The sequence below is a fragment of the Oryctolagus cuniculus genome, chromosome 12, assembly GCF_964237555.1.
Source record: "Oryctolagus cuniculus chromosome 12, mOryCun1.1, whole genome shotgun sequence".
NCBI classification, from domain to species: domain Eukaryota; kingdom Metazoa; phylum Chordata; class Mammalia; order Lagomorpha; family Leporidae; genus Oryctolagus; species Oryctolagus cuniculus.
The window spans coordinates 109537635-109560884 of NC_091443.1; the positions used below are offsets into that span (position 1 = coordinate 109537635).

Here is a 23250-nt window from a genome sequence, read left to right on the forward strand (position 1 = left end):
CGTTTGGAACTCAGGCTTTCCCTGGAGGTCTCAGACAGGAACCTGCTGCCTCCAGGGTGGACACTCCCTTCCACCCCCTTGCACTCGCTCTACCCCGTCTCGCTCGGCAGGGAGGTGAGCCCTGTCCAGCTGCAGCTGGCCTCCCCTCCAGTGCCCCTCCCGGCCCCAGAAGTCTCAGCCCACCCACAGAGCTGGGGGCCTGCCCTGAGGAGGACCAGCGGGAGCCCCCAGTGGGCCGTGCTGGGGATGCTGGATGCCAGTAGCGGGGGGGGGGGGTGGCATGGCTGTGCCGTGGGTAAAGCCGCCACCTGCCACATCAGCATCTGATATGGGGGCCGGTTTGTGTCCCGGCTGCTCTGCTTCTGATCCAGCTCCCTCCTAATGGCCTGGAAAAACAGAGGAAGATGGCCCAAGTGCTTGGGCCCCTGCACCCATGTGGGAGTCCCAGAAGAAGCTCCTGGCTCCTGGCTTCCACCTGGCCCTGCCTTGGCTGTTGTGGCCATTTTGGGTATGAACCGGCAGATGGAAGACACCCCCCACCCCGCTGCCGGTCACTCTGCCATTTGAACAAACACCCCTTAAAAAAACAAAAGAAACCCCCCAGCCTAAGAATAAGGTGCTGCCCTGTGTGTGTAAGTGGACACAGCCTACTCGGGGCAACAGTCCCTGTCACGGGCAAGCTGACGAGGCTGGGATCTCAGGGCCTCCTCCCCCAGTCTGTCTCTCAGTGGACGTCACTGGATGACAAGGACTCTGGGCTCCGAGCGAGGGGACTCATGCCGGCTTCAGGTCATGCCCAGCGGTGTGGCTGGGGTGGGAGCCTGGCCCCTCTGACGTCACTTCTTCCCTGGCTCGCAGGGGAGTGACACATGCGTGTGCACATGCATGTGTGTGTGTGTGTGTGTGCTGAGCAGCTGTGGGCACGAGCCAGCCCAAGCCCTCTGCAGGGTCAGCCTGCGTGCCCACCCACAGCATGCCCCTCCGGCAGCCAGGCAGCGGCTTGGGGCTGTGCCAGAGATGGGGAGATGGGGGCAGGTGGGAAGTGCCTCCAGCCCCAGGGAGGGTGAAGATGCTGACTCAGAGATCCTGAGTGTGGCAGGCACAGTTCAGTCCCGGGACGGGGCCTGGGCTGAGAGCAGAAGCTGCCATTATGAAGGAGATTGGAAACGGGGAGGGGTGACCTGCTGACCAGGGGTTTGGGCTGTGCCCCTCCACAGAGCAGGGGGCAGCTCTGGGGGACAATTGGTGCACTGGGAGTTGGGGGATCAGTGGGTGGGGCATGGGAGCCAGCCCCTCCTCTCGGGAGTGGGTGAGTCCCAGGATGGGCTCCCCCGGGAGTCTGGAAGGCCCCTTGGGCACTTGCTCCCAGACAGGCACTGCTGTAGCCCTGGAGCTCGGCGGGAGGTGAGCTGCCGACCTCACAGCTGCGCTCCAGCCTCTGCCCGCCCCCCAGCCCCCCAGCCTCCTGAGGGGTCTGCTCACCCGACTCTCCCTCTTGTTCCACCCTGCCTCAGCCCTCACGTCACAAACTGCCACTCCGGGGGGCTTCTGTCCGGCTGTATTAAATACTCCCCCACCCCGCGCCCCATCGGCTGGGTCCTCTTCCTCGTGTCCCAGGAAGTGCCTCCGTCTGTCCTGGGGGCGCCCGTCCTCTGTGGACCCCAGCATCCTCAGAGAAGGAAGTCCTTCAACGGCTGGGGAACCTGGGCAAGAGAAGGGCTCCAGCAGGGACTCTCACTCCTCACCCGGCCAGCGACCTCCCTGTGAGCCACTGAGGTGCAGGCAGGGGTGAGGGGTAAGGGCCAGGTCTCGGGGAGTGCAGCCTGCCCAGGGGCCACTCTCGCACACAGCGGGGAAATCACACAGACCACCTTCCACGGGGTGGTGGCCGGGAGCCCGTGTTGGAAGTTGGGTGCACCTGCCGTGGGCTGGCTGGGGAGGTCAGGGAAGGCTTCTCAGAGGAGGAGCAGGAGGAAGAGGAAGGGGAGGAAGGGGAGAGGGGAGGAGGGGGAAGGGGAGGGGGAAGAGGAGGGGGAGGAAGGGGAGGGGGGAAGAGGAGGAGGGGGAAAGGGAGGGGAAGAGGAAGGGGAGGAGAGGGAAGAGGAGGAGGGGGAGAGGGGGGAAGGGGGAGGGGAAGGGGAAGGGGGAGAGGGGAGGGGAAGAAGAAGGGGAGGAGGAGGAAGAGGAAGAGGGGGAGGGGAAGGGGAGGAGGGGAAGAAGAAGAGGAAGAGGGGGGGAGGAGGAGGAAGGGGAGGGAGAGGAGGGGGGAGGGGAGGAGGGGAGGGGAGGAGGGGGAAGAAGAAGAGGAAGAGGGGGGAGGAGGAGGAGGAAGGGGAGGGAGAGGGGAGGGGAGGGGAGGAGGGGGAAGGGGAGAGGAGGAAGGGGGAGGGGAGGAGGGGGAGGGGGAGGGGGAGGGGAGGAGGGGGAGGGGAGGAGGGGGAGGGGAGGAGGGGGAAGAAGAAGAGGAAGAGAGGGGAGGAGGAGGAGGAAGGGGAGGGAGAGGGGAGGGGAGGGGAGGAGGGGGAAGGGGAGAGGAGGAAGGGGGAGGGGAGGAGGGGGAGGGGGAGGGGGAGGGGAGGAGGGGGGAAGAAGAAGAGGAAGGGGGGGAGGAGGAGGGGGAATGGAGAGGAGGAAGGGGAGGAGGAGGAGGGGGAGGGGAGGGGAGGGGGGGAGGGGAGGAGGCCTCCCTGGGCAACTCACGGCCTTCTGGATGAGCTCAGCGTAAACCATGCAGGCGGCCGAGATCAGCTCGTCGGCGTCCAGGTCCACGAGGCTGTTGCAGGCCTGGCAGAGGGGGGGACGGAGGCGAGTGAGGCCCACGCGCCCTCCTGTGCGCTCGGCAGCGGGCGGCCTCCAGGGCTCCGTGTTCCGGGCAGGGCAAAGGTGGCCTGGGCTCCGGGGAGGCCCGGGTTCCACCCTGCGAGTGTCTCACGGCTTCTAGGAGGGACCTGGGGTGTCACTGGGGGCCACGGAGGATACCAGCGTGCTTTTCGGAGGAGCTGGAAGACGCTGTCTCCCCACGGGAGGGTCCCAGGGCCGAGAGGCCAGACGGCCCCAGACCTGGGCGTCCCGGTGCCTGGGCGTGGGCGTGTGGGGAGGCTTGCAGGTGCGTGCTGTGCGGCCCGTGCTGGCCCGCCAGGGCGGGGGGGCACTCACCAGGAGGATGTCGGCCCCGCCCATGCCGTTCAGCAGCACCCGCTCGCGCAGCATCTGCAGCATGCTGTAGGCCACCAGCACCTGGAAGTTCCTGCACGGCTTCCCTGCCAGCAGCACCTGCAGGCACCTGGCTCAGCGGGCCCTGGGCGTGGCGAGCTATCCCCCGGCCCGTGCAGTGGCCCCCACTGCTCACCCACCCACCCATCACCCACCCCACCCCCCAGTCACTCAGGCAGGCAGGTGTGCGTTGGCTACTAGGGACCCAGATGAATGAGGCAGGTAGGAGCTTGACACAGAGGGACTGGGGAACCGCCTGGAGCCTTGGAGTGGAGATTTGGCAAAGCAAGGGCTGCTGGGAATTTAGCAATCCAGGACATGAGGGTGGCCATGGTCTTGGGCTCGGAGAGCAGCAGGCCCAGTGGGTGAGAGCCGACGCGTGGGACACAGGGTGCTAGGTTAGCACTGCGCTGGGTCGGGCAGAGGGCGTGCCGCGGTGCCGTGGTGCCCTGGGGACGGGCGGCGGGCGGCTGAGTGCCCTGCAGGGCGCCCAGCCCAGGGGCCTTTGCAGGGATGAACCAACCGATAAACTGAGGTTCCGGCTGCTCCCGCCAGGGGGCGCAGGGTGGCCGGCCGAGTGAGAGCCGAGCTCCGGAGCTGCGTCCCACCCAAGCCGGGGAGGACGGGAGAAGCCCGCCCCTGGACGGAGGGGCCTGTCCCGCGGGCCAGCCGAGCGCCTCACCTCCCAGAGCCTCCAGACGTCGTCGAAGGACTTGAATGCGCGCTGGAAGCAGAGGCAGAACCAGGGGAAGAGGGACTGCACGGCCCCGGCGCCCTTCCCTTCTGCGGGGAGGGAGGCAGAGGCCAGGGTCAGGGGAGGCCGAGTTTCCGCGCGCGGCCAGACGCACCCCGCTGCCCCCGCCCCCCGGAGGCGCGGGCGGCACTGACTCAGGTGCTCGGCGTACACGGGGTCCAGGAAGCCGATCAGCGCGCTCAGCATGTCCAGGTTCCGGCCGACCCCCACGCTGATGACACAGCAGTGCTCCTGCAAAGGGCAGGGGGCGGGCACCCGGTCCCCGCTCAGGCGCCAGCCCTGCACCCCCTCCTCCCACCCTGGCCCCAGGCCCCGGGCCCCACGTGTCTGTGCATGGCTGCGTGTGCGTGCGTGCACGGGGCTCTGTCTGTGACCAGGGTGCACCCGGGGGCTTCACAGACCTCGCAGAAAGTGCGTCTGCAGGGGCTGCCCTGGAAAATGGAATTTTAGAATCGGTTTATTGTGGTGCAAAAAGTATTTTGTAATCAGTGCACAGCCATTGGCCATGACCTTTTTCAAGACCCCTGTGTGCACAATGTCAAACACGTCTTACACCCAATAAACGCTGCTTTGATACAATGCTTAGTTGTCTGTTTTGTTTATTGGAAAATCAGAGAGAGAGAGAGAGAGCGCTCCTCCACCTGCTGGTTCACTCCCCAAATAACCACCACAGGCAGGGCCGGGCCAGGCTGCAGCTGGAAGCCGGGAGCTCCACCCAGGGCTCCCACGTGGGTGGCAGCCATCATGGCTGCCTCCCAGGGTGCACACCAGCAGGGGGCCAGATTGGAAGCAGAGCAGCCGGGACTCAAACTCCAGGATTCTGCTGTGGGTGCCGGCGTCCCGAGTGGCACTGTCACCACTTGGCCAAGTGCCCGCCCCGAGACTTCTCTTCTCATTCCATTCCCATGAGCTGCTTGAAGCACTCTCACGTGTGTGCATCATGGGTGCTTGTGTAGGTGTGTGTGTGTGAGGGTGTGTGTGCATGTGAGGGTGTGTGCATGTGGGGGTGTGTGCATGTGGGGGTGTGTGCATGTGAGGGTGTGTACATGTGAGGGTGTGTGTGCATGTGAGGGTGTGTGCATGTGAGGGTGTGTGTGCATGTGAGGGTGTGTGTGCATGTGTGTGCATGTGAGGGTGTGTGTGCATGTGAGGGTGTGTGTGCGTGTGAGGGTGTGTGTGCATGTGAGGGTGTGTGCATGTGTGTGCATGTGTGTGCATGTGAGGGTGTGTGTGCATGTGTGTGCGTGTGAGGGTGTGTGCATGTGAGGGTGTGTGCATGTGAGGGTGTGTGTGCATGTGAGGGTGTGTGTGCATGTGTGTGCATGTGAGGGTGTGTGTGCATGTGAGGGTGTGTGCATGTGTGTGCATGTGGGGTGTGTGTGCATGTGAGGGTGTGTGCATGTGTGTGCATGTGAGGGTGTGTGCATGTGAGGGTGTGTGTGCATGTGAGGGTGTGTGTGCATGTGAGGGGGTGTGCGTGTGAGGGTGTGTGTGCATGTGAGGGGGTGTGTGCATGTGTGTGCATGTGAGGGTGTGTGTGTATGTGAGGGTGTGTGTGCATGTGAGGGGGTGTGTGCATGTGTGTACATGTGAGGGTGAGTGTGCATGTGAGGGTGTGTGCATGTGAGGGTGTGTGTGCATGTGAGGGTGTGTGTACATGTGAGGGTGTGTGCATGTGAGGGTGTGTGTGCATGTGAGGGTGTGTGCATGTGAGGGTGTGTGTGCATGTGGGGGTGTGTGTGCATGTGTGGGTGTGTGTGCATGTGTGTGCATGTGAGGGTGTGTGTGCATGTGGGGGTGTGTGTGCATGTGAGGGTGCGTGCGGCAGGGGTGCAGAGATGTCTCTCACGTGGCTCCCAATCATGGAAGCTCAGTTATCTCACGCACACCCTTTGGCCCGAGCCAATCAGGACAGGGAAAGGTGCAGCAAGAACATTGTGGTGAAGACAGAGGGGTGAGGGGGGCTCTTGGCAGCCTCTGGGAGGTCATGAGGATAGGCTGTCCAGGGAGGTTGCCCCAGGCAGCAGCGCATCAAGCCCCCCAACCTGGGCGCCCCACGGCCCCATGCGCTTGAAGCGCAGGCCCCACGACAGGAGCAATGAGAGGCAATTGCAGGGAGCAGGCCCTGAGTGCCAGGCAGGGTCACTGCTTTTCCTCCCGGGGCCCTGGGAGCGTGGCTAGGGAGGGGCATGCCGGCAGCCAGTGCCACCCCAGCCTGGCCAGCGGCCCCCCACCCTCCTCCCAGCCCAGGCCTGCTTCCTTCTTGGCACGCATGCCCTGGGCTTGGCGTCGCCCTCACAGGTCACCCTGTGGCTGCTTGGCAGCTGCAGGGCGTGGCTGGGGCTGCCTGTGGGGGGATGGGGAGGGTCCCTGAGCCCAGGCCCCCTGCTCACTGTTTTCTGCAGAAAGAACTGGAAGAGCCAGAACGTCTCGTGGTCGTGCTCCACCATCAGCTGGAAGAGCATGGCCATCTCGTGGAAGCCCCGCTGGTACTCTGTGGGGGCAGGCTGGTCAGGGGGCACCTTGTGCAGGGGCTCACCTGGCCGCTGGTACTCTGTGGGGGCAGGCTGGTCAGGGGGCACCTTGTGCAGGGGCTCACCTGGCCGCTGGCACTCTGTGGGGGCAGGCTGGGTCGGGGGGGCACCTGCTGTCAGCAGGAGGGGCCAGGCAGTGCAGGGTCCGACCTGGCCACTGACCTACCTGGATGCTAGCCCACCTGCCCACTGGCTCATCTGCCTGCTTGCTTGCCCAGCTGTTGGCTCACCCGCCCGCTGGGTCACCCGCCCGCTGGGTCACCCGCCCACTCTCTCACCTGTCTGGGTGTTGCAGACGTAGCCCAGCAGCAGGACTTTCTCCAGTCTCTTCTTGTCCACGAGGACGTTCCCCAGGGGGTCTTTGTCGTAGAGCTTCTTGATGTCGTATGCTGGGTTGGGAGTGAGACAGGCAGGCAGCCCCGGGTCGCCGCAGCAGAGGGGCTGTGGCTGAGTGGGTTCCCTCCTCGTGGGAGGGCGGGCCTGGGGCCGGGGCTGGGACAGGCACACCGGCTCCCCCAGGCTCAGCCCCTCTCCACCCCCAAGCTGTGTCTCTTTGCCTAACCCCTAAATTTAACCCCCTAAATCGTTCCCTTAGCCAGAAATGCCCACCTCCCTGCCCAACTCAAACCCAGCCAAGTTCAAGGTCGGGTAGGGAGGAAGGTGAGGGAGCAAGAGCAGCAGGTGGCCCGGGGAACCCCACAGGGAGCCCCTGGTGGGTGGATTAGCCCAGTCTGGGCTGGCACGGTTCAGGCCCACGCCAAGGCAGCTTCCTTGGACATGTGCAGGAGGGGGCGGGGGCAGGGTGGCACTGAGGCCTCCCCCTGCCCCTGCCTCCCCCCTGCCTGATCCCTCTGCCTCTGCTCACCGATGGTATTCTGAGTGGGGGTGGGGTGGCGCTGAGGCCTCCCCTGCCTCCCCCTGCCTGCCCACCCGCCTCTGCTCTCCAATGGTATTACGAGTGGGGGCGGGTTGGCGTAAGGCCTCCCCCTGCCTGCCCACCCACCTCTGCTCACCGATGGTATTCCAAGTGGGAGCGGGGTGGCATAAGGCCTCCCCTGCCTGGCCCCCGCCCTCCTCCGCTCACCGATGGTATTCCGAGTGGGGGCGGGGTGGCGCCGAGGCCTCCCCCTGCCTCCCCCTGCCTCTCCTGCCTCCCCTGCCTCCCCTGCCTCTCTTGCCTCCCCCTGCCTCCCCTGCCTCCCCCTGCCCGCCCGCCTCTGCTCACTGATGGTATTCTGAGTAGGGGCGGGGTGGCGTAAGGCCTCCCCCTTCCTCCCCCTGCCTCCCCCTGCCTGCCCCTGCCTCCCCCTGCCTGCCCGCCCACCTCCGCTCACCGATGGTATTCTGACTGGGAACGGGGTGGCGCCGAGGCCTCCCCCTGCCTCCCCCTGCCTGCCCACCCGCCTCTGCTCTCCAATGGTATTACGAGTGGGGGCGGGGTGGCGTAAGGCCTCCCCCTTCCTCCCCCTGCCTCCCCCTGCCTGCCCCCGCCCACCTCCGCTCACCGATAGTATTCTGAGTGGGAACGGGGTGGCACCGAGTCCTCCCCTGCCTCCCCTGCCTCCCCCTGCCTCCCCGCACCTCCCCCTGCCTCCCCTGCCCCCCCCCCCCACTCACCGATGATATTCCGAGTCTCTACGAAGTTCCGGTGCAGGTTTTCCAACATAGGCTGAAGCCTCTCGCACACCTGGCACAAGGCCTCGTAGTTTTTCCTGCGAGGACAGACACGGGCTGAACAAGTCGGGGAGCCCTCGAGCAGCAGCCACGTGCCAGGCCGTGCCCGCCCCACTGGCTGCCCCTGCCCGCATGCACAGCTCCGTGCCCCGGCCCCAGGGCTTGCTCACCGGGTCTGTCCCCGGGGCCCCGGCCTTGGGGATGCCCCGTGCCCTTCTTCAACCTCAGTGTCCTTGACTGGAGAGTGGGCTTAACCCTGCACCTGCGGCTCAGAAGCCAACGCCCTGGGGAGGCGGAGTTTTGTGCTGTCCTCCTGGGCTGAATAGCGCCCTCCAGAAACCTAGCGCATGCCTGGGACTGCGGCCTTATTGGGAAATGGGGTCTTGGCAGGGCGGTTGAGATGAGACCCTCTGGGGGCTGGCACTGTGTAGGGGGGTGGGCTGCAGCCACAGCCAAGGAGTGCCAGGGCCGCCAGGAGCAGGATGGTGCCAGGGGAGGGCAGGGGGTCCTCGCCCACAGCAACAGGAGGGACTTGGGAGAATGAGCCCTGGAGCGTGCGTCCCCTGGCTCGTGGGCTGAATGGGCGGCGGCTACAGCCAGGGCGGCTGAGCGCCCTGGCCCGGCTCACGGCCCTGCCCCCCGGGGTTGTTCCCTGGCTGGCCCTGCTGTGTGCACCTTTCCCACTCGCTGGCTCCCAGGCCCACACCTCTGATGGGGAGGAATCCACAGTGGGCCCTCCGGTGACAGAGGTCTGGAGAGGGTGGAGGTGGGGGTGGGGGGCTCAGCCCCAACCGCTGCAGCCTGGGCAGGAAGAGGCAGGCTCCAACCTCTCACTGCCCACGCTCGCCATGGGAGGGGTGCAAACCGTGGGTCCTAAAGTCCTGCCCCTCCCCTGGGCACCTTTGCCTCACTCGGACTTCCCGATCCAGCCGCCCCAGCCCCCAGTGAGACTCACACGGCTCCCATTTGACTGGGAGACGGAGACAGCGGGAGGAGACTTCCTGGGCAAGTGTACACATGGCTAAATATGAAGCCAGCTTCCCAGACCAAGGCTGTCCAAGTTCAAAGCCTGTGTGTGTGCGTGTGTGTTAGCTACTGAACCCAGTGCCTCGCTGACCTGGAGTCGACCTGGGAGGGCTGCCTGGAGGAGGTACCCTGTCCCATCCAGGCCTGGAAGGAAAGGCTGGGTTTGTGGCTGGCATGTGGGTGGAACAGAAAGTGCCAGCCAAGGGTGGGAGGTGTGCAAATGCAGGCGGGGTGCTCACTGGGCAGGTTGTGGAGCCAGGGAGAGAAAGTACCGGCAAGAACCGGCTGTACATGCTGTGTGCAGGGCCAGGGTCAGGAGCCCCCCGTGGGGTGGGGGAGGGGGAGGGGTTCAGGTGGGGAGGGCAGCACCTGCTCCCCCAGGGTCCCCTACCTCCTCGTGCTGTCCACCGTGAGCCGCTCGTCCTGGGAGCTCTGCCATGAGTAGTAGCCTGTGAGAAACTTCCACGCCTCCGTCCTCACGAAAGGGTGCAAGCCCTGGCGTGGGGGGCAGCGGGTCAGGAGGTGGGGCCCCGCGCGGCCCTGTCCATCCATGCCCTCCGGGCCCGGGGCACCGCCACACAGGGCGGCGCGGGGTGACCGTACCCTCTCCAGGATGTTAACGCAAATGAAGTCCCGGGACTTGGCCAAGTGGCCGTTCTCATCGAAGAAGCTGTCCCATTCGGTCTTGTCGATGGGCGGCTTCCTCTTCACCTGTGAGGACAAGAAGGTGGGACTTCGGAGCAAAGCTCCCGGGCCGGGCCCGCGGCTGCAGATCCGTCCTGGAAATCCCGGGCGACAGACAGCAGAGGCCCCGGTGTGCGCTTGGCAGTCCCGATGAAGACCGGGGACGCTCAGGCCAGCTGTGTGTCCAGACCCGTGCAGGGCTCTGGGCTCCATCTGCAGTTTCCTGGGGCCCAGGAATCGGCGTGGTGTCTACACGCCCAGGGGGTGCCACCTGCTGCAGGTCCGGACACAGAGCCCCTGGCTGGGGTCTGCCGCCTCCTAGCCGGGCGCCTGCAAGCAAGGCTCGGCACCTCCGGGCCGCTGTGTCCCTGTTTATTCGAGGAGGGTGCAGCATCGTGCACTTGACGGGTTTGTGAAGACGATGCATGGCACATGCTGAGGGACAGCTTGCTTCCGTAGGCTCGGAGCAGCGGAGAGAGATACACAGGAGATTCATAATCCAGGCCCAGTGGAACAAAGCCACAGCGACCGGAGCTCCAGGAGAGGCGCCCACTGAGCCCTTGTGTATCATGCTCTTAGTCGCTAGTATCAATCCGACTGGATGTTGGCCAGGCTCTTGATGGTTAGAGCTTAGGATTTTGAAGAGATGTTGCGTGGATCTGCTGGGTCTGGATCCACCTGCTCACTCTAGCATTACTGCCACCTGGTGGCAGCATGCCGAAATTGCTGGCAAAAAGCATCTGCAAGGCCATTGAGTTCTGGCTTGCAGGGGAGGTAAAAGAGGGCTCTGGTGTCCCAGTCCCGATGTTGGTTGGCACGGATGGGAAGACAGGTGCAGCACCCCATCCCAGCCCCTTTCCCGCCCAGCGGGCAGGGCCTGGAGGCCCCCAGAGCCGAGCGGGGCACTCACCAGGATGAAGGAAGCCGAGCGCCGGGCGGAGAGGCTGTTTTCCGGGGAGAGAGTGGTCATGGTCCCTGCAGAGTGTCTGTGAAGCCGCCTCCGGCCAGAGCCCGCGTGGAGCCCTGGAGAGGCTTAATTAGCGGGGACCCTCCGTACAAGGGGATGGGCTGCCTTCCCAAGAGGAACTGGGCCTCTCTGACCCCCACCCCCACCCCCAGGGCACAGAGCCAGTCAGCTGCGCATCACAGGGTCCCCGGAGCCGTCATCACAATGGCCCTGGAACACAAGAATGTTGTGAGAGACACACCTGGGACCACAGGCGCTAACCCCACTGGTCTCCCCGGGGTGGGATATGCAACGGAGGGTGTGGGGGTCCGTGTGGGCGGGGCGGGCTGCTCCAGCTCCTCCTCCAAGCCCCTTTAGCCACTGACTCTGCCAGACCAGGATCCAAACCTGGAGGAGCCGCAGAACCCCAGCTGCAGGTTCCTTGGCTCCCACTTTCAGAGACGCAGCTCCGGGGGTGTGGGCTGGGGGGCCGGGGATGGGCTTTGATCCAGGCTTGGAGACCAGGTGTACTTATCGCTGAGCCCCTGAGACACCACCCCCACCCCCGCATGCAAGACTCACCTGGATAGGAGGACACGTGAGGGCCTCTCCCTTCTCTCTCTTCCTCCTGGAGGCGTGATGGGGCACGCCCACCTCTGACCCCTGGCCTGCCTGTGGCAGGTGCTCAGAGGCTGTGCCTCCTCCTGGCTCCGCCCTGCACGTCTCCGCCCAAAGTGCAGCCCAGACTTTGACGTAGCCTTCCTCACTGGGAGCCGTTGTAAGTAGAGGAGCCCAGCTGGAATCAGGAGCTGGGGTTGGCATTTGAACTTGGACCTGAAATCCACAGAGCCACAGAGGCCCCAGCCCTGCAATGGGAGCCCAGCCAGCCCCTGGCTCTCACGACCTCACGGTCAGGATGTGTCAGCGCCCACCACGCTGCAGATAACTGCGAATTTGCAGCAGTCTGTCCCTGGGAGGGGAGGGGGATCCCGCACGGCTTCTGGTGTGAGCTCGGGAGAAGGTCAGCACCGGGCCTGCCTTTGCCCTCTGCGTGGCCGTCCTGGGAATCGCCCAGTTGGTTCAGGGAAGTTCTCAGAGCAGCCACGTGGAGACGCGGTGCCCCCACCCCACACTGAGGACTTGATGCGCACCCCTGCCACGCACAGATTCCTGCAAGAGATTACATGTGCCATTTCTAAAAAATAATGCATGACATAAAGTTTTAAAAAACTGAGTGCTTTAAAAAATTTATTTGAAAGGCAGAGAGAGAGAAAAAAGAGAGAGAGAGAGAGGTCTTCCATCCAGTGGTTCACTCCCCGGATGGCTACAATGGCCAGGGCTGGACCAGGCCAAAACCAGGAGCTTCTTCCGGGTCTCCCACGTGGGTGCAGGGGCCCGAGGACTTGGGCCATCTTCTGCTGCTTTCCCAGACCACAGCAGAGAGCTGGATCGGAAGAGGAGCAGCCACTGGAACCGGCGCCCACAGGGGATGCCGGCGCCACAGGCAGCCACTTTAGCTGCTGCTACCTCACAACGCCAGCCCCCAGAATCCCAGGTCTTTAAATTCTGTTCTAGGGCTTTGCACTAAAGACGTTATGGGGTGGGGGAAGCCCCTGTCCCAGGGGTGGTGAGGGGGGAGGGGAGGGCAGCCGAGCAGGGTGCGGGGGGGCGCTCACCCTGAGACATGGGGTGAGCTGTGGTGAGAAAGCTCACTGGCTTTGGTGCCCAAGAGGCCCAGGTCCAAACCCTGACCCTGCCACCCTGACCCTGCCGTGTGACGTCGGTCCCTGAACAAGGGAAAACTGTTGGGTGCACGCCTCTCTCCACACCTGCTCACAGGCGCCACCTGGGCCCTGAGCCATTCCCAAGGAAGGAGACTCCGAGCCCACGGCTTGCATGGTGGGGGCAGGACTTGGCGTCGCGGGTGGGGATACCTTTTCCTGCTCCAGCTCTCGGCCAGCCCTTTGCTCTGCCCACGCCCCTGCCTCACCCGGCACCTGGCACCTGGCCAGCCTCACCTTGAAGCCCATTCCAGGTGAGGAGGGGGAGGGGCTCCTTTCCGTGGAGACCGTGCCCTGTGGCAGCTTCCAGATGGGACTCCTGGCCGGGGGCTCCAGCACCCACTGTGGACGCTGACCCCGCCCTGTCCCTCATCTGCGAGGAAAGCACCCTGTCCCGGGCTTGTGTGAGTGGTGCGTGGTGACATCTTGGCGACACCTGTAACCCGTGCAGTTGCTGTCCCCGGTGGGGGGAGGGCTCCTCCCCAGGGGGCGTTTGCTTGATCCCATCTCTTACCCAGCCTGAGCATCCGCACGGGCGCTCCAGGGAGAGGCCACAGCTCCCGAAACGCAAGGGCTGAGCAAGAGCCCACTGTGGGTCCTGACACAGGAGGAGCCCACTGCTGGTCAGCCAGTGCCAGCCTGGGGGTCCTCGCTGTGATCACGGGCGCGCGTCGGGCACACAGATCGCCGCGGGGGTGCCGGACTGGCACCGAGGGGCCGAAGGCTTCTGCGAGGCAGGGGGATCCTCCGGGTAGGAGGTCAGAGACCCCAGGAACTGGCCGTTTCCTGCTTGGGCTCTGGGGAGAGGAGGAGGCCAGAGTCAACCCCTAGCTGGCCCCAGCCCCTCACGCCAATGCAGCACACACGGCAGGGCTCCGTGCAGCCCCCCGACAGGACCCCTGCCCATGCCGTCTCCGCCTGGGGCCAGTAACTCCTGATGTAAACCACGCACACCCGAGTTTGCTTCCTTCCGAAGAGCCACGGAGCTTCGCTGCTAAAACTGCAGGGGACTTTTTCTCTTTCCCTCCTGTGGGAGAGCCAGGATGAGTTCAGAGCTTTTAAACAAGATTTATTTATGTATGTATTTGAAAAGCAGAGTGACAGGGCAGTATGTGTGGGAGAGGGAGAGGGAGAGGGAGAGGGAGAGGGAGAGGGAGAGGGAGAGGGAGAGGGAGACAGAGAGGGAGAGGGAGATGAGGGGGAGAGGGAGAGGGAGAGGAGGGGGAGGGAGAGGGAGAGGGAGAGATGGAGAGGCAGAGGGAGAGGAGGGGGAGGGAGAGAGGGAGAGGGAGAGGAGGGGGAGGGAGAGGAGGGAGAGGGAGAGGAGGGAGAGGGAGGGGGAGAGGGAGAGGGAGAGGAGGGGGAGGGAGAGAGGGGGAGGGAGAGGAGGGAGAGGGAGGGGGAGAGGGAGAGGAGGGGGAGGGAGAGAGGGGGAGGGAGAGGAGGGAGAGGGAGGGGGAGAGGGAGAGGGAGAGGAGGGGGAGGGAGAGAGGGGGAGGGAGAGGGAGAGGGGGAGGGGGAGAGGGAGAGGGAGAGGAGGGGGAGGGAGAGAGGGGGAGGGAGAGGAGGGGGAGGGAGAGGGGGAGGGAGAGGGAGAGGGGGAGGGAGAGGGAGAGGGAGAGGAGGGGGAGGGAGAGGAGGGGGAGGGAGAGGGAGAGGGAGAGATGGAGAGGCGGAGGGAGAGGAGGGGGAGGGAGAGGGAGAGGGAGAGGGAGAGATGGAGAGGCAGAGGGAGAGGAGGGAGAGGGAGAGAGGGAGAGGGAGAGGGAGAGGAGGGAGAGGGAGAGGAGGGGAGGGGGAGGGAGAGGAGGGAGAGGAGGGGGAGGGAGAGGAGGGAGAGGGAGAGGGAGAGAAGAGGGGAGATCTCCACACACCTTTCACACCCCAGATGCAGCTGGGCCAGGCGGAAGCCAGGAGCCGGGAACTCTATCTGGGTCTCCCACGTGGGTGCAGGGACCCCAGTCCTAGGGCCGTCCTCCCCTGCTTTCCCAGGCGCATCAGCAGGGAGCTGGACTGGAAGCGGAGTGGATGGGACTTGAACCGGTGCTCTGCTATGGAATGCGAGTGTCTCAGGCAGCGCTTCACCCCCTGCACCTCGACGCCCGCCGAGTGTATGTTGTTGCATCGGGTTTCCTGCCCTGGCACCTTGCAGTCTGGCGTCTCCCACAAGGCTGGAGACCAGCCAGAGGGGAGCGGGTTAGGGGCCAGGAGGGCAGAGACAGCTCTCTTCTGGGCACCGCTGTCGACAGCCCCCACGGCCTCAGCAGGGACCTGGCCGCCCTGGAAGTCCTGCGGGCTAGTGGGGGCGCCATAGCCTTGCTGAACCCACCTCGCAGCCAATGGTCTTGTCGCTAGAAGTCACCCATGGGAGCAACTCGGACAAGACAGGTGCCTGGCCGAGGGCGGCCACCCAAGGCGCCCTGCTCGCCCTCCCTGCCGTCTGCCCCACCCCACCAAGCCCAGGGCCCTGAGGCGTGGGGCCGAGGCCAGGCCTGTCTTGCTGGCCAAGCCCCCTGCTCACTGCACACCAGAAGCCCCCTCTTTTCTCAGGACATCGCTGCCACAGCTGCCTTTTATTAGACACTTGTTGTATACATCTGGAAATGCATTTGAGAAACAGCCATGCACGGATTTCAGGGATTTTTTTTTTTTTGCACCAAAATAAACTTATCTTTGAATTTCACTTCCCGTGAACTTTCTGACGCCCCCTATGTGCGTGCAAGCTTTGAACACACTGTGAACAGCAGCACTCAGAGAGGACTAAGCTCCTCGCCTGGGGTTCCCCCAGCCAGGGCACTTTCCCTGCTCTGCCTGGCTCTCCCCCCACCCGTCACACACGCCTGCCTGGCTCTCCCCCCACCCGTCACACACGCCTGCCTGGCTCTCCCCTGTCACACACGCCTGCCTGGCTCTGCCCCCCATCACATGTACCTGCCTGGCTCTCCCCCCCAACATGCACCTGCCTGGCTCTCCCCCCCAACATGCACCTGCCTGGCTCCCCCCCTCACATGCACCTGCCCACCCACCGCGGGCCTGTGGACCCTGCTGGCTGGGGCAACTGTGCTCCCACACAAGAGGGAGTCGGTCACGACTCTCTCCACAGATTTTCTTTTCTTTCTTTTTTTTTACAGGCAGAGTTAAACAGTGAGAGAGAGAGAGAGAGACAGAGAGAAAGGTCTTCCTTTGCTGTTGGTTCACCCTCCAATGGCCGCCGCAGCCAGCGCACTGCGCTGATCCAATGGCAGGAGCCAGGTGCTTCTCCTGGTCTCCCATGGGGTGCAGGGCCCAAGCACTTGGGCCATCCTCCACTGCACTCCCGGGCCACAGCAGAGAGCTGGCCTGGAAGAGGGGCAACCGGGACAAAATCCGGTGCCCCAACCAGGACTAGAACCCAGTGTGCCGGCGCCGCAAGGCGGAGGATTAGCCTAGTGAGCCACGGCGCCGGTTTCTCCACAGATTTTCAGAGGCTGTTTTTCAGTCTCAACCCTGAGGATGTGGGAGGGGGGCCTGGGAGGGGTCCTCCACCCAGATCACGAAGCACGTGGCAGAGCGAGCTGGAGAGGAGACGGCGGGGACGCTGGTGGAGAGCAGTGGTGTCGCGGCTGGTCGCCGTCCAGGCCGAGATGAATTTTTAATGAGAAAAGAATGCCGTTTCCTTGCAACTTCGATCTGGAGAGAAGGACTGGGCAGGGCCTCCCGGTGCAGCAGGGAGCGGCCACCCAGGCCTGCCCTGTACACCTCCCCCGAGCCCCTCCCCCAGCCTCCTCCTCCCGAGGGTGCCCAGCAGCTGGGCTCCAGCAGCACCGGCGCAGGTGGAGGTCTGTAGGTGCCCCCACCCCCACTCCGAGCTGCAACTCCAAGCCCGGAGCAGGCGGCTCTGCACCAGGGTGGGGGCCTTCTCTGGGCCAGGGCGTGGTCACTCGCCCCTGCCTGCCTCCCTTGCACGCGGTCTGAGCTCCAGCGGCATGAAGCGGCTCCTGGGGGGGCGGGAGGCAGGGAGGCCGGCCTACAGCTGCGTGGGCTGGGCTGGGGGGTGAACCCCACTCTCTCTCTCGCATCATCTGCAGGGTGAGGCACAGGGCAGAGCAGGGGGTCCCCCAGGGCTACGGATGATGGAGGGGACCCTCGGAGCTGGGCTGAGGGAGGCAACGGGGGGTCTGAAGATGACAGTGACCCCCCTCTGGTGCAGGAGACACAGAGGAGGTTCTGGACGTGGCCCACTCCAGCACCGGGCAGAGGCAGACACTGAACTGCATCTCTCTGCTTCGCTCCCTGATCTTCCGGCCTCGGCACCTGTTCTCCCTCTGCCCCCCGGGAGGCCCTGGGCGGGGCGGGGAGGTCTGCACTGGCTCCACAGGCAGTCCTGGCCATGTTCTGAGGGCAGAACCAGGGTGCTTCGCAGTGGGACTCCCCCAAGGTGAATACCTGGGTGCAGCTCCCACCCCTTGGGTCTCTGGGCCCTGCTCCAGGAGCAGGCAGAGGAACTGACTTCTTTAGTGCCTGACACTCTTGTACCTGCCCGGGGTCAATGTCTGACCCCAACCAGAGCTCAGCAGCTTGGTGCAGCCACCAACACGCAGCAGCCAGGAGCCCAAGGTCCTGGGACCACCACCCAACCCCGTGCCTCTGTCCACGCAGGGGGCAGAGTGGCCCCGCCCGCCGGCTGCTGCCCTCCCTGTAGCCCCAGAGGCTGCCCCCCACGCAAAGCAGCCCTAACCCAGCTGCAGGCAGCTCCCAACCCCAGCGTCGCACACCGAGCGCCCGGGGACACTTGCAGTAAGTCCACATCACAGAGCGAGCGTGCCAGCTCCCGAGAGCCCGGTCAAGGTCACGCAGAAAATCAGAGGCGGACCTGGCACCAGCATCCCGCGCCTGCCTCCAGGCCCAGCGTCTTCAGATCCCGGCACAAGGTGAAGTTCAAAGCTAGACTTCGGAGGAAAGAGAGGGGGCACCCAGGTGCGGGGAATCCTTAGTTGTGGGGCCCTGGGCTCTGCGTCTCACCCCTGCACCTCCTTGCTTCTGAGGCCGGGCGAGGCTGGTTCCGCTCATCCCCTGTGCCCCGGGGTGGGCAGGGGGCTGGAGGGCCGGCGCAGGGCCGGGCTACGCTGCTCTGTTCTGGCCTCTCCGAGTCGGCAGCAGGCGGGAGCACGTGCTGCCAGGGCAGGCTGAGATAAGAAGCAGGCTTGATCTGTCCGCAGCTTCAAAGAGAACAGGCGCCTGCCCTGTCATCTCGGCGGATCAAAGTCTGCGGGGGGAGGTTTGATGTGCCCGGGCTGCCCCCACTGCCCGCCGGCGGTGGCGAAGTCTGCTCCTCCGTCAGTCTCCACGTACGGGGCCTTCCTCCAAACCACAGGGGCTCCTCCGACCCCAGCTCTCCACCAGGGTCCGGGGCAGCTCCCGGGAGCGGGGGGCTCTGATTCCCTGACATCACTTTTCCCCAGGAGGCTCAGCCCAAGGCCGGGGGCCTGGAACAGATGAGAGATGGAGGCACAGACAGGTCCAGGGCCGCAAGCCAGTGACTCCCCCTCTCCCTTTTTTTTTTTTTTTTTTTTTTTTGCCTTAAAACCTTCTCATTCAGACACGATGGAAGAGTCTTGGGAAAGACAGACACAATCACAGCTGGGCCAAGACCTCCGCTGACCAGAGAGCCCTAAGACCTCTGGGCTGACATTGACATTCAAGTTCTGATGATCGGCCCGCCTCTGCTTCCTCCTTCCCCTCCCCCACGCCCCATGAGCACGGGCCCATGAGGCACGTGTCCAGTCAAACCTGCCCCCCACTGGCCGAAGTGCTGCTCAGCACGCACCCAGCTCGCTGGGCGCTGGCCAGGTCTGCACCGGCTACCGCAGTGGTGGTTAATGCCATCCCAGAAGCCACTGGGGCACCGGTCCGGTGTGTGCTTGGTGTTGACCGTGGCAATGGCAGCCTGGTCAGCCTGCGGTACAAGCGGCAGCAGCCGAGTTTTTGCCGTGGAGAGCACCGCGTGGTTGGCCGGCTCATGACAGCTCCCACGATGGCTCGTGTCTACCAGGAAGGCACAATCAGGGTGCTCCAGTGTGGTGAGGTCGGAGCTGTAGCGCTCGGCCCGGGGCAGAGTCATCAGCAGCATCTTCCTTGCCCGGGATGAGCTGCAGGGTGCAGAGGAGCTGGCGGCAGGTGCCCAGCGCGAACCTCGTCGACGGTGGGCTCCAGGCTGCCAGCGCCGGTAGAACTACAGAAGGTGTTGACGGCTCCTGAAGTGGTGTGGCCATTGGTGTCTGGAGCTCCCAATAGGCACTGCGGCCTGGACCGCAGCCTGGTCAGTGCGGATGGGGATGCACTCACCACGGTGGCTTCATTAGGAGTAGGTGACAGGAGCTGACCGCGGGTCCCAGCTACTGCCCCCAACAAGCCGAGAGTCCGGGGAAGTCACACAGGCCACAGCCCCTTCTGTGGACTGCAGTGCCCTTGGCTCAGCAAGCCCCCGGTGGTGGGGACCAGGTCCTCCCACTCGAGCTGCCTGCGTGACTGGCACGCGGGGGTCCCAGGAAGACTGGAGGCAGCCTCTGCAGAAGAGGGAGGGAGGGTCTCGGTGCAGAAACCTTGAGAAACCCTGGTGCAAAATCAGTGCACATTTGGGCCGCCCCTTCCGCTCACACGCACTCATGCATGCACACACACACACACAAGTGTGCAAAACACACGCACGCACACACGCACAACTCCAGCCCTGTCTCTTTGCTCTGCTCTGTGTGTGGAAATCCTTCAGTGGGTGCCCCTGTAACCACGCTGCCAATTCCAGAGCCTTTGGCCCCTCCCCCGAGGCTGTGTGGCCTCAGCGGTTAGGGGAGGAGGCTCCTGGCCACGCTCCCAGCCCCTCAGGCCCCCAGCCTACAGAGCGGCTAGCAGTGCGCTGCTTAACTCCCGTATCTGGGGGAGATTTCCAGATCTCTCTCTCTTGTTCAACTCTAGCTTATTTTTATTATGGTCAGAGGACAAATGTGGTCATTTTAAATTTTGATTTTTTAAAAAAGGTTTATTTATTAATTTATTTGAAAGAGTTACAGAGAGAGAGAGAGAGAGAGAGAGAGAGGTCCACCACCTGCTGGTTCACTCCCCAGATGGCTGCAATGACCAGGGATGAGCAAGGACAAACCAGGAGCCAGGAGCTCCATCCAGGCTTCCCACGTGGGCAGGGGCCCAAGGACTTGGGCCATCTTCCACTGCTTTCCCAGGGGCATTAGCAGGGAGCTGGATCAGAAGAGGAGCAGCCAGGACGCGAACCGGCATCCATATGGGATGCTGGCATTGCAGGCGGTGGCTTTACCCGTTACGCCACAGCGCTGGCCCCTTCAATTTTAATTTTTGATGACCCAGAAGTTGGTCTACACTGGAGCAGCTTGATAATAATGTGCTTTCTGCCGTCGCTGGCAGTGTGCTCCAGATGCCGGGTCTTCCACAGCCACACTGGTTTCCTCTCGACCGGCCATCAGCCGGCAGGAGTGAGCGTTCATCTGCACTGGTAGCTGCATTTCTCCGTCTCTTCTTTCCATTATGTCGATCTTTTTTGCTGTGTGTTCTTTGCTAGTGTTGAGGACATACTCCCTTAAATTGCTACATTTTCTAGATGAATTGATTCTTTTATCTTCATGTAATATTCCTCTGGATATAAATTTCCTTATTCAGGAATCTACTTTGGCTGAATTTTCACATAGCCACTCCAGTGTTTTTTTTAAATAATGTTTCATGCTATTCTTAATCCTTTTACTTTCAATCTGACTACATAATCATATATATATATATATATGTATTTTGACAGGCAGAGTGGACAGTGAGAGAGAGAGAGAGACAGAGAGAAAGGTCTTCCTTTGCCGTTGGTCACCCTCCAATGGCCACCGCGGCCGGCGCACCGCACTGATCCGATAGCAGGAGCCAGGTGCTTCTCCTGGTCTCCCATGGGGTGCAGGGCCCAAGCACCTGGGCCATCCTCTACTACCTTCCCGGGCCACAGCAGAGAGCTGGCCTGGAAGAGGGGCAACCGGGACAGAATCCGGTGCCCTGACTGGGACTAGAACCCGGTGTGCCGGCGCCACAAGGCAGAGGATTAGCCTAGTGAGCTGCGGCGCCAGCCATAATCATATATTTTTAAAATATTTTATTTTTAAATATTTTAAATTAATATTTTAAATATTTTATTTATTTGAAAGAGTAAGAGAGAGAGAGGGAGAAAGATCTTCCATCTGCTGGTTCACTCTCCAAAAAACTGCAATGGCCGGGGCTGGACCAGGATGAAGCCAGGAGCCAGGAGCTTCTTCTGGGTCTCCCACATGGGTGCAGGGGCCCAGGCACTTGGATCCTCTTCCAGTGCTTTCCAGGTGCGTCAGCAGGGAGCTGGATCAGAAGTGGAGCAGCCGGGACTAGAACCGGTGCCCGCGTGGGATGCTGCAGTGACTCAGGCGGTGGCTTCCCCTACTGGGCCACGACACCGGCGGTGCTGTGATACTTACGACACTGTGACAGTCACAGCATTAGGCTGACAGCAGTGTCCCGAGTACCTGATGAAAAGGTTTTGCTTGTTCAATCAGACATTTCAGTTGCATAGGAAAATCAAACACTGTAGCTGTTTACGTGCAGCTGAAATTGTTTAAGCACATTTAATGAAGTTGTAAGCGGCACTGATCGCTTGGAGGAGTTTGGCTTTCACACCTCGAGTTCATCCACGTTTGACTGACAGAAGCGTAACGGTCGTTCCTGCGTGACTACATCTGTAAGCAGAACTCAGCCACCCTAGGTAGGGAGTGTTTAAGTGCGCGTCCTTCCTCGGTGAACACTGCTTGTTAAGGAGAACTCTGCCGATGGCTTCCTCCCCGCCTCCCCCATGGTCAGGAGTGCCCGCGCCCCCGCCCAGGCAGCTCCCCTACGCTGCGGTGGGCAGGGGCACGTCTCTTCTCACCTGCAGGCCGTGGGTAGTGCGGCCTGCAGGAGACCCAAGCTTTGGGGGCCGGACTCCCTCCAGCCTCCACTTCCCTCAGCAACAAAGCCTGACTAGAAGAGGATCCTTTGCAGGAGTCCGTTTGGACGACTGAGCGCGTGGACCGGAAGCGCTGAGCGCAGACAGCTGTGGCCGGATCAGCAGAAGCAGAGCCGGGCGTGCCGAGACCCCTGCTCTCGCTGGTGGGGGCGGCCTCTGGGCCAGTTCCCAGGGGTGCCAGGTTGTGGCCATGGCCAGGGCCAGCAGCCAGACCTGCACCCTGCCCCCCTCCCTGTGCGGCTGCTTCCTCCCTGGCTCAGCCGTTCCAGGCTGTGCAGCACAGATGCCCGGTGGGGCCTGCAGTGGCACAGAGACGCTGAGCGCTGTCCTTGGAGAGACGGGTGTTCAGTCCCAGCACTGCCGCTTCCTGCTGGGTAGTTTGAAAAAAAAAAAAAAAAAAAGTCCAGCCCTGCCAGCCCCGACGTGGCCCGGACACCATGGGCGTGGCCCTGGGGGCAGCTTGATGGACGGATGTAGGAGACGTGGGCAGAGCAGGATTCCTGTCTCCTTCCCCCGCCGGCAGGAAGCGGGACTCCTCGGGCTCCCTCCCTCGGCCTCTGCCCTGCTAGAAGCAGGCACACGGTCGCCCACGGCTCGTGTCTGGGTCGTCTGGTCGTCAACTCTGTGCTCTGTCCTTCCGGGCAAAAACAGAAGGGAGCTGCCCGGGCCTCCGCGTGGCCCCCACCGCCCGCTGTCGGCTGCCCAGGCCTCCGCGTGGCCCCCACTGCCCGCTGTCGGCTGCCCAGGCCTCCGCGTGGCCCCTACCGTCCGCTGTCGGCTGCCCGGGCCTCCGCGTGGCCCCCACCGCCCGCTGTCGGCTGCCCGGGCCTCCGCGTGGCCCCTACCGCCCGCTGTCGGCTGCCTGGGCCTCCGCGTGGCCCCCACCGCCCGCTGTCAGCTGCCCGGGCCTCCGCGTGGCCCCCACCGCCCGCTGTCGGCTGTCCGGGGCTGGGCTTCTGTGCTTGGGGCTGTCCCCAGCAGCGGGGTGCCACTGCCTCAGGGACCCTGTGACCCCCGACCCACCAGGCCCACACTGGCTGCAGTAGCAACGACCTCCTGGGAGGCCCGGCGGAGCCCCTCTGCCCCTTCCTCCAGGAAGCCCTCCCTGGCTCCCCCAGTCCACACCACCCTCTGTCCTCTCTGGGCGTCTCAGCCCCGCATACCAGTCCTGCTCACGCCTGTGCTGCTCTGGCCTCTTCCTGTTTTCTGGGGCGGGGAGCTCCACCACCGAGATAGGAGTGCCACCCTTTCCACCTCGCTGACCCCTGCCCCGGGTGGGCCTGGGGGTCGGGAGTCACAGGGGGAGGGGGCAGAGGACCTGGGCCCCTGCAAGGCCTGGGAGGCAAAGGGGTCCCCAAAGGAGCAGCATGAGGTCCCCAGGGAGGCCTGGCCCGGGTGGCCCCGTCTCTGGCCTCAGCCACCTGTGAGCCGGAGCAGATCTTTCCCGGGCCCGTCGCCATCGGACGGGGCATGGTCCGTCCACCTCTGACTCTGACTGTCACGGGGCTGGGGTGGGAACGGGGCAGGGACCACCGCCGCCTTCCACGGTGCCTTCATGTCTGTGTCAGCCCTCAGTCTCGGCACTGGGCGATGCCTGGTCACCCCGCGTTCCCCCACCCTACACCCGG

General features: G+C 63.7%; 1 protein-coding gene and 1 long non-coding RNA gene across 4 annotated transcripts; one reads left to right on the forward strand and one right to left on the reverse strand.

The window, feature by feature from the left end:
• Positions 1-1542: 1542 nt before the first annotated feature.
• TBC1D21 (TBC1 domain family member 21) lies at positions 1543-11026 on the reverse strand. 3 transcript variants are annotated; one of them, XM_070053426.1, is made up of 11 exons: positions 10796-11026; positions 9805-9912; positions 9593-9696; positions 8119-8213; positions 6780-6890; positions 6361-6521; positions 4102-4198; positions 3896-3996; positions 3157-3273; positions 2701-2784; positions 1543-1703 (listed from the first exon to the last, which is right to left on the reverse strand). In XM_070053426.1, the coding sequence occupies exons 1-11, from the start codon at positions 10853-10855 to the stop codon at positions 1671-1673; spliced, it is 1071 nt and encodes a 356-aa protein (XP_069909527.1). In that variant the 5' UTR covers positions 10856-11026; the 3' UTR covers positions 1543-1670. The 3 variants fall into 3 exon arrangements, with proteins under 3 accessions (XP_069909527.1, XP_069909529.1, XP_069909528.1); XM_070053428.1 differs by having other exon boundaries at positions 6361-6461; positions 8119-8232; XM_070053427.1 differs by having other exon boundaries at positions 6361-6461; positions 10796-11023.
• A 252-nt stretch (positions 11027-11278) lies between these two features.
• On the forward strand, positions 11279-13722 carry LOC138844566 (uncharacterized). Its single transcript, XR_011380499.1, has 3 exons — positions 11279-11609; positions 12262-12386; positions 12671-13722. It is a non-coding gene; the product is annotated as an uncharacterized lncRNA (long non-coding RNA).
• The last annotated feature ends 9528 nt before the right edge of the window (positions 13723-23250 follow it).

Excerpts from the sequence above, each read along its gene's own strand:
- TBC1D21 (XM_070053426.1), bottom strand. The coding sequence starts at position 10,855 with ATGACCACTCTCTCCCCGGAAAACAGCCTCTCCGCCCGGCGCTCGGCT. Across the intron at positions 9,697-9,804 it reads GCGTTAACATCCTGGAGAGG|GGCTTGCACCCTTTCGTGAG; the intron begins GTACGGTCACCC and ends CCCCCACGCCAG. Across the intron at positions 6,891-8,118 it reads AGAGACTCGGAATATCATCG|CATACGACATCAAGAAGCTC; the intron begins GTGAGTGGGGGG and ends CTCCCAACCCAG.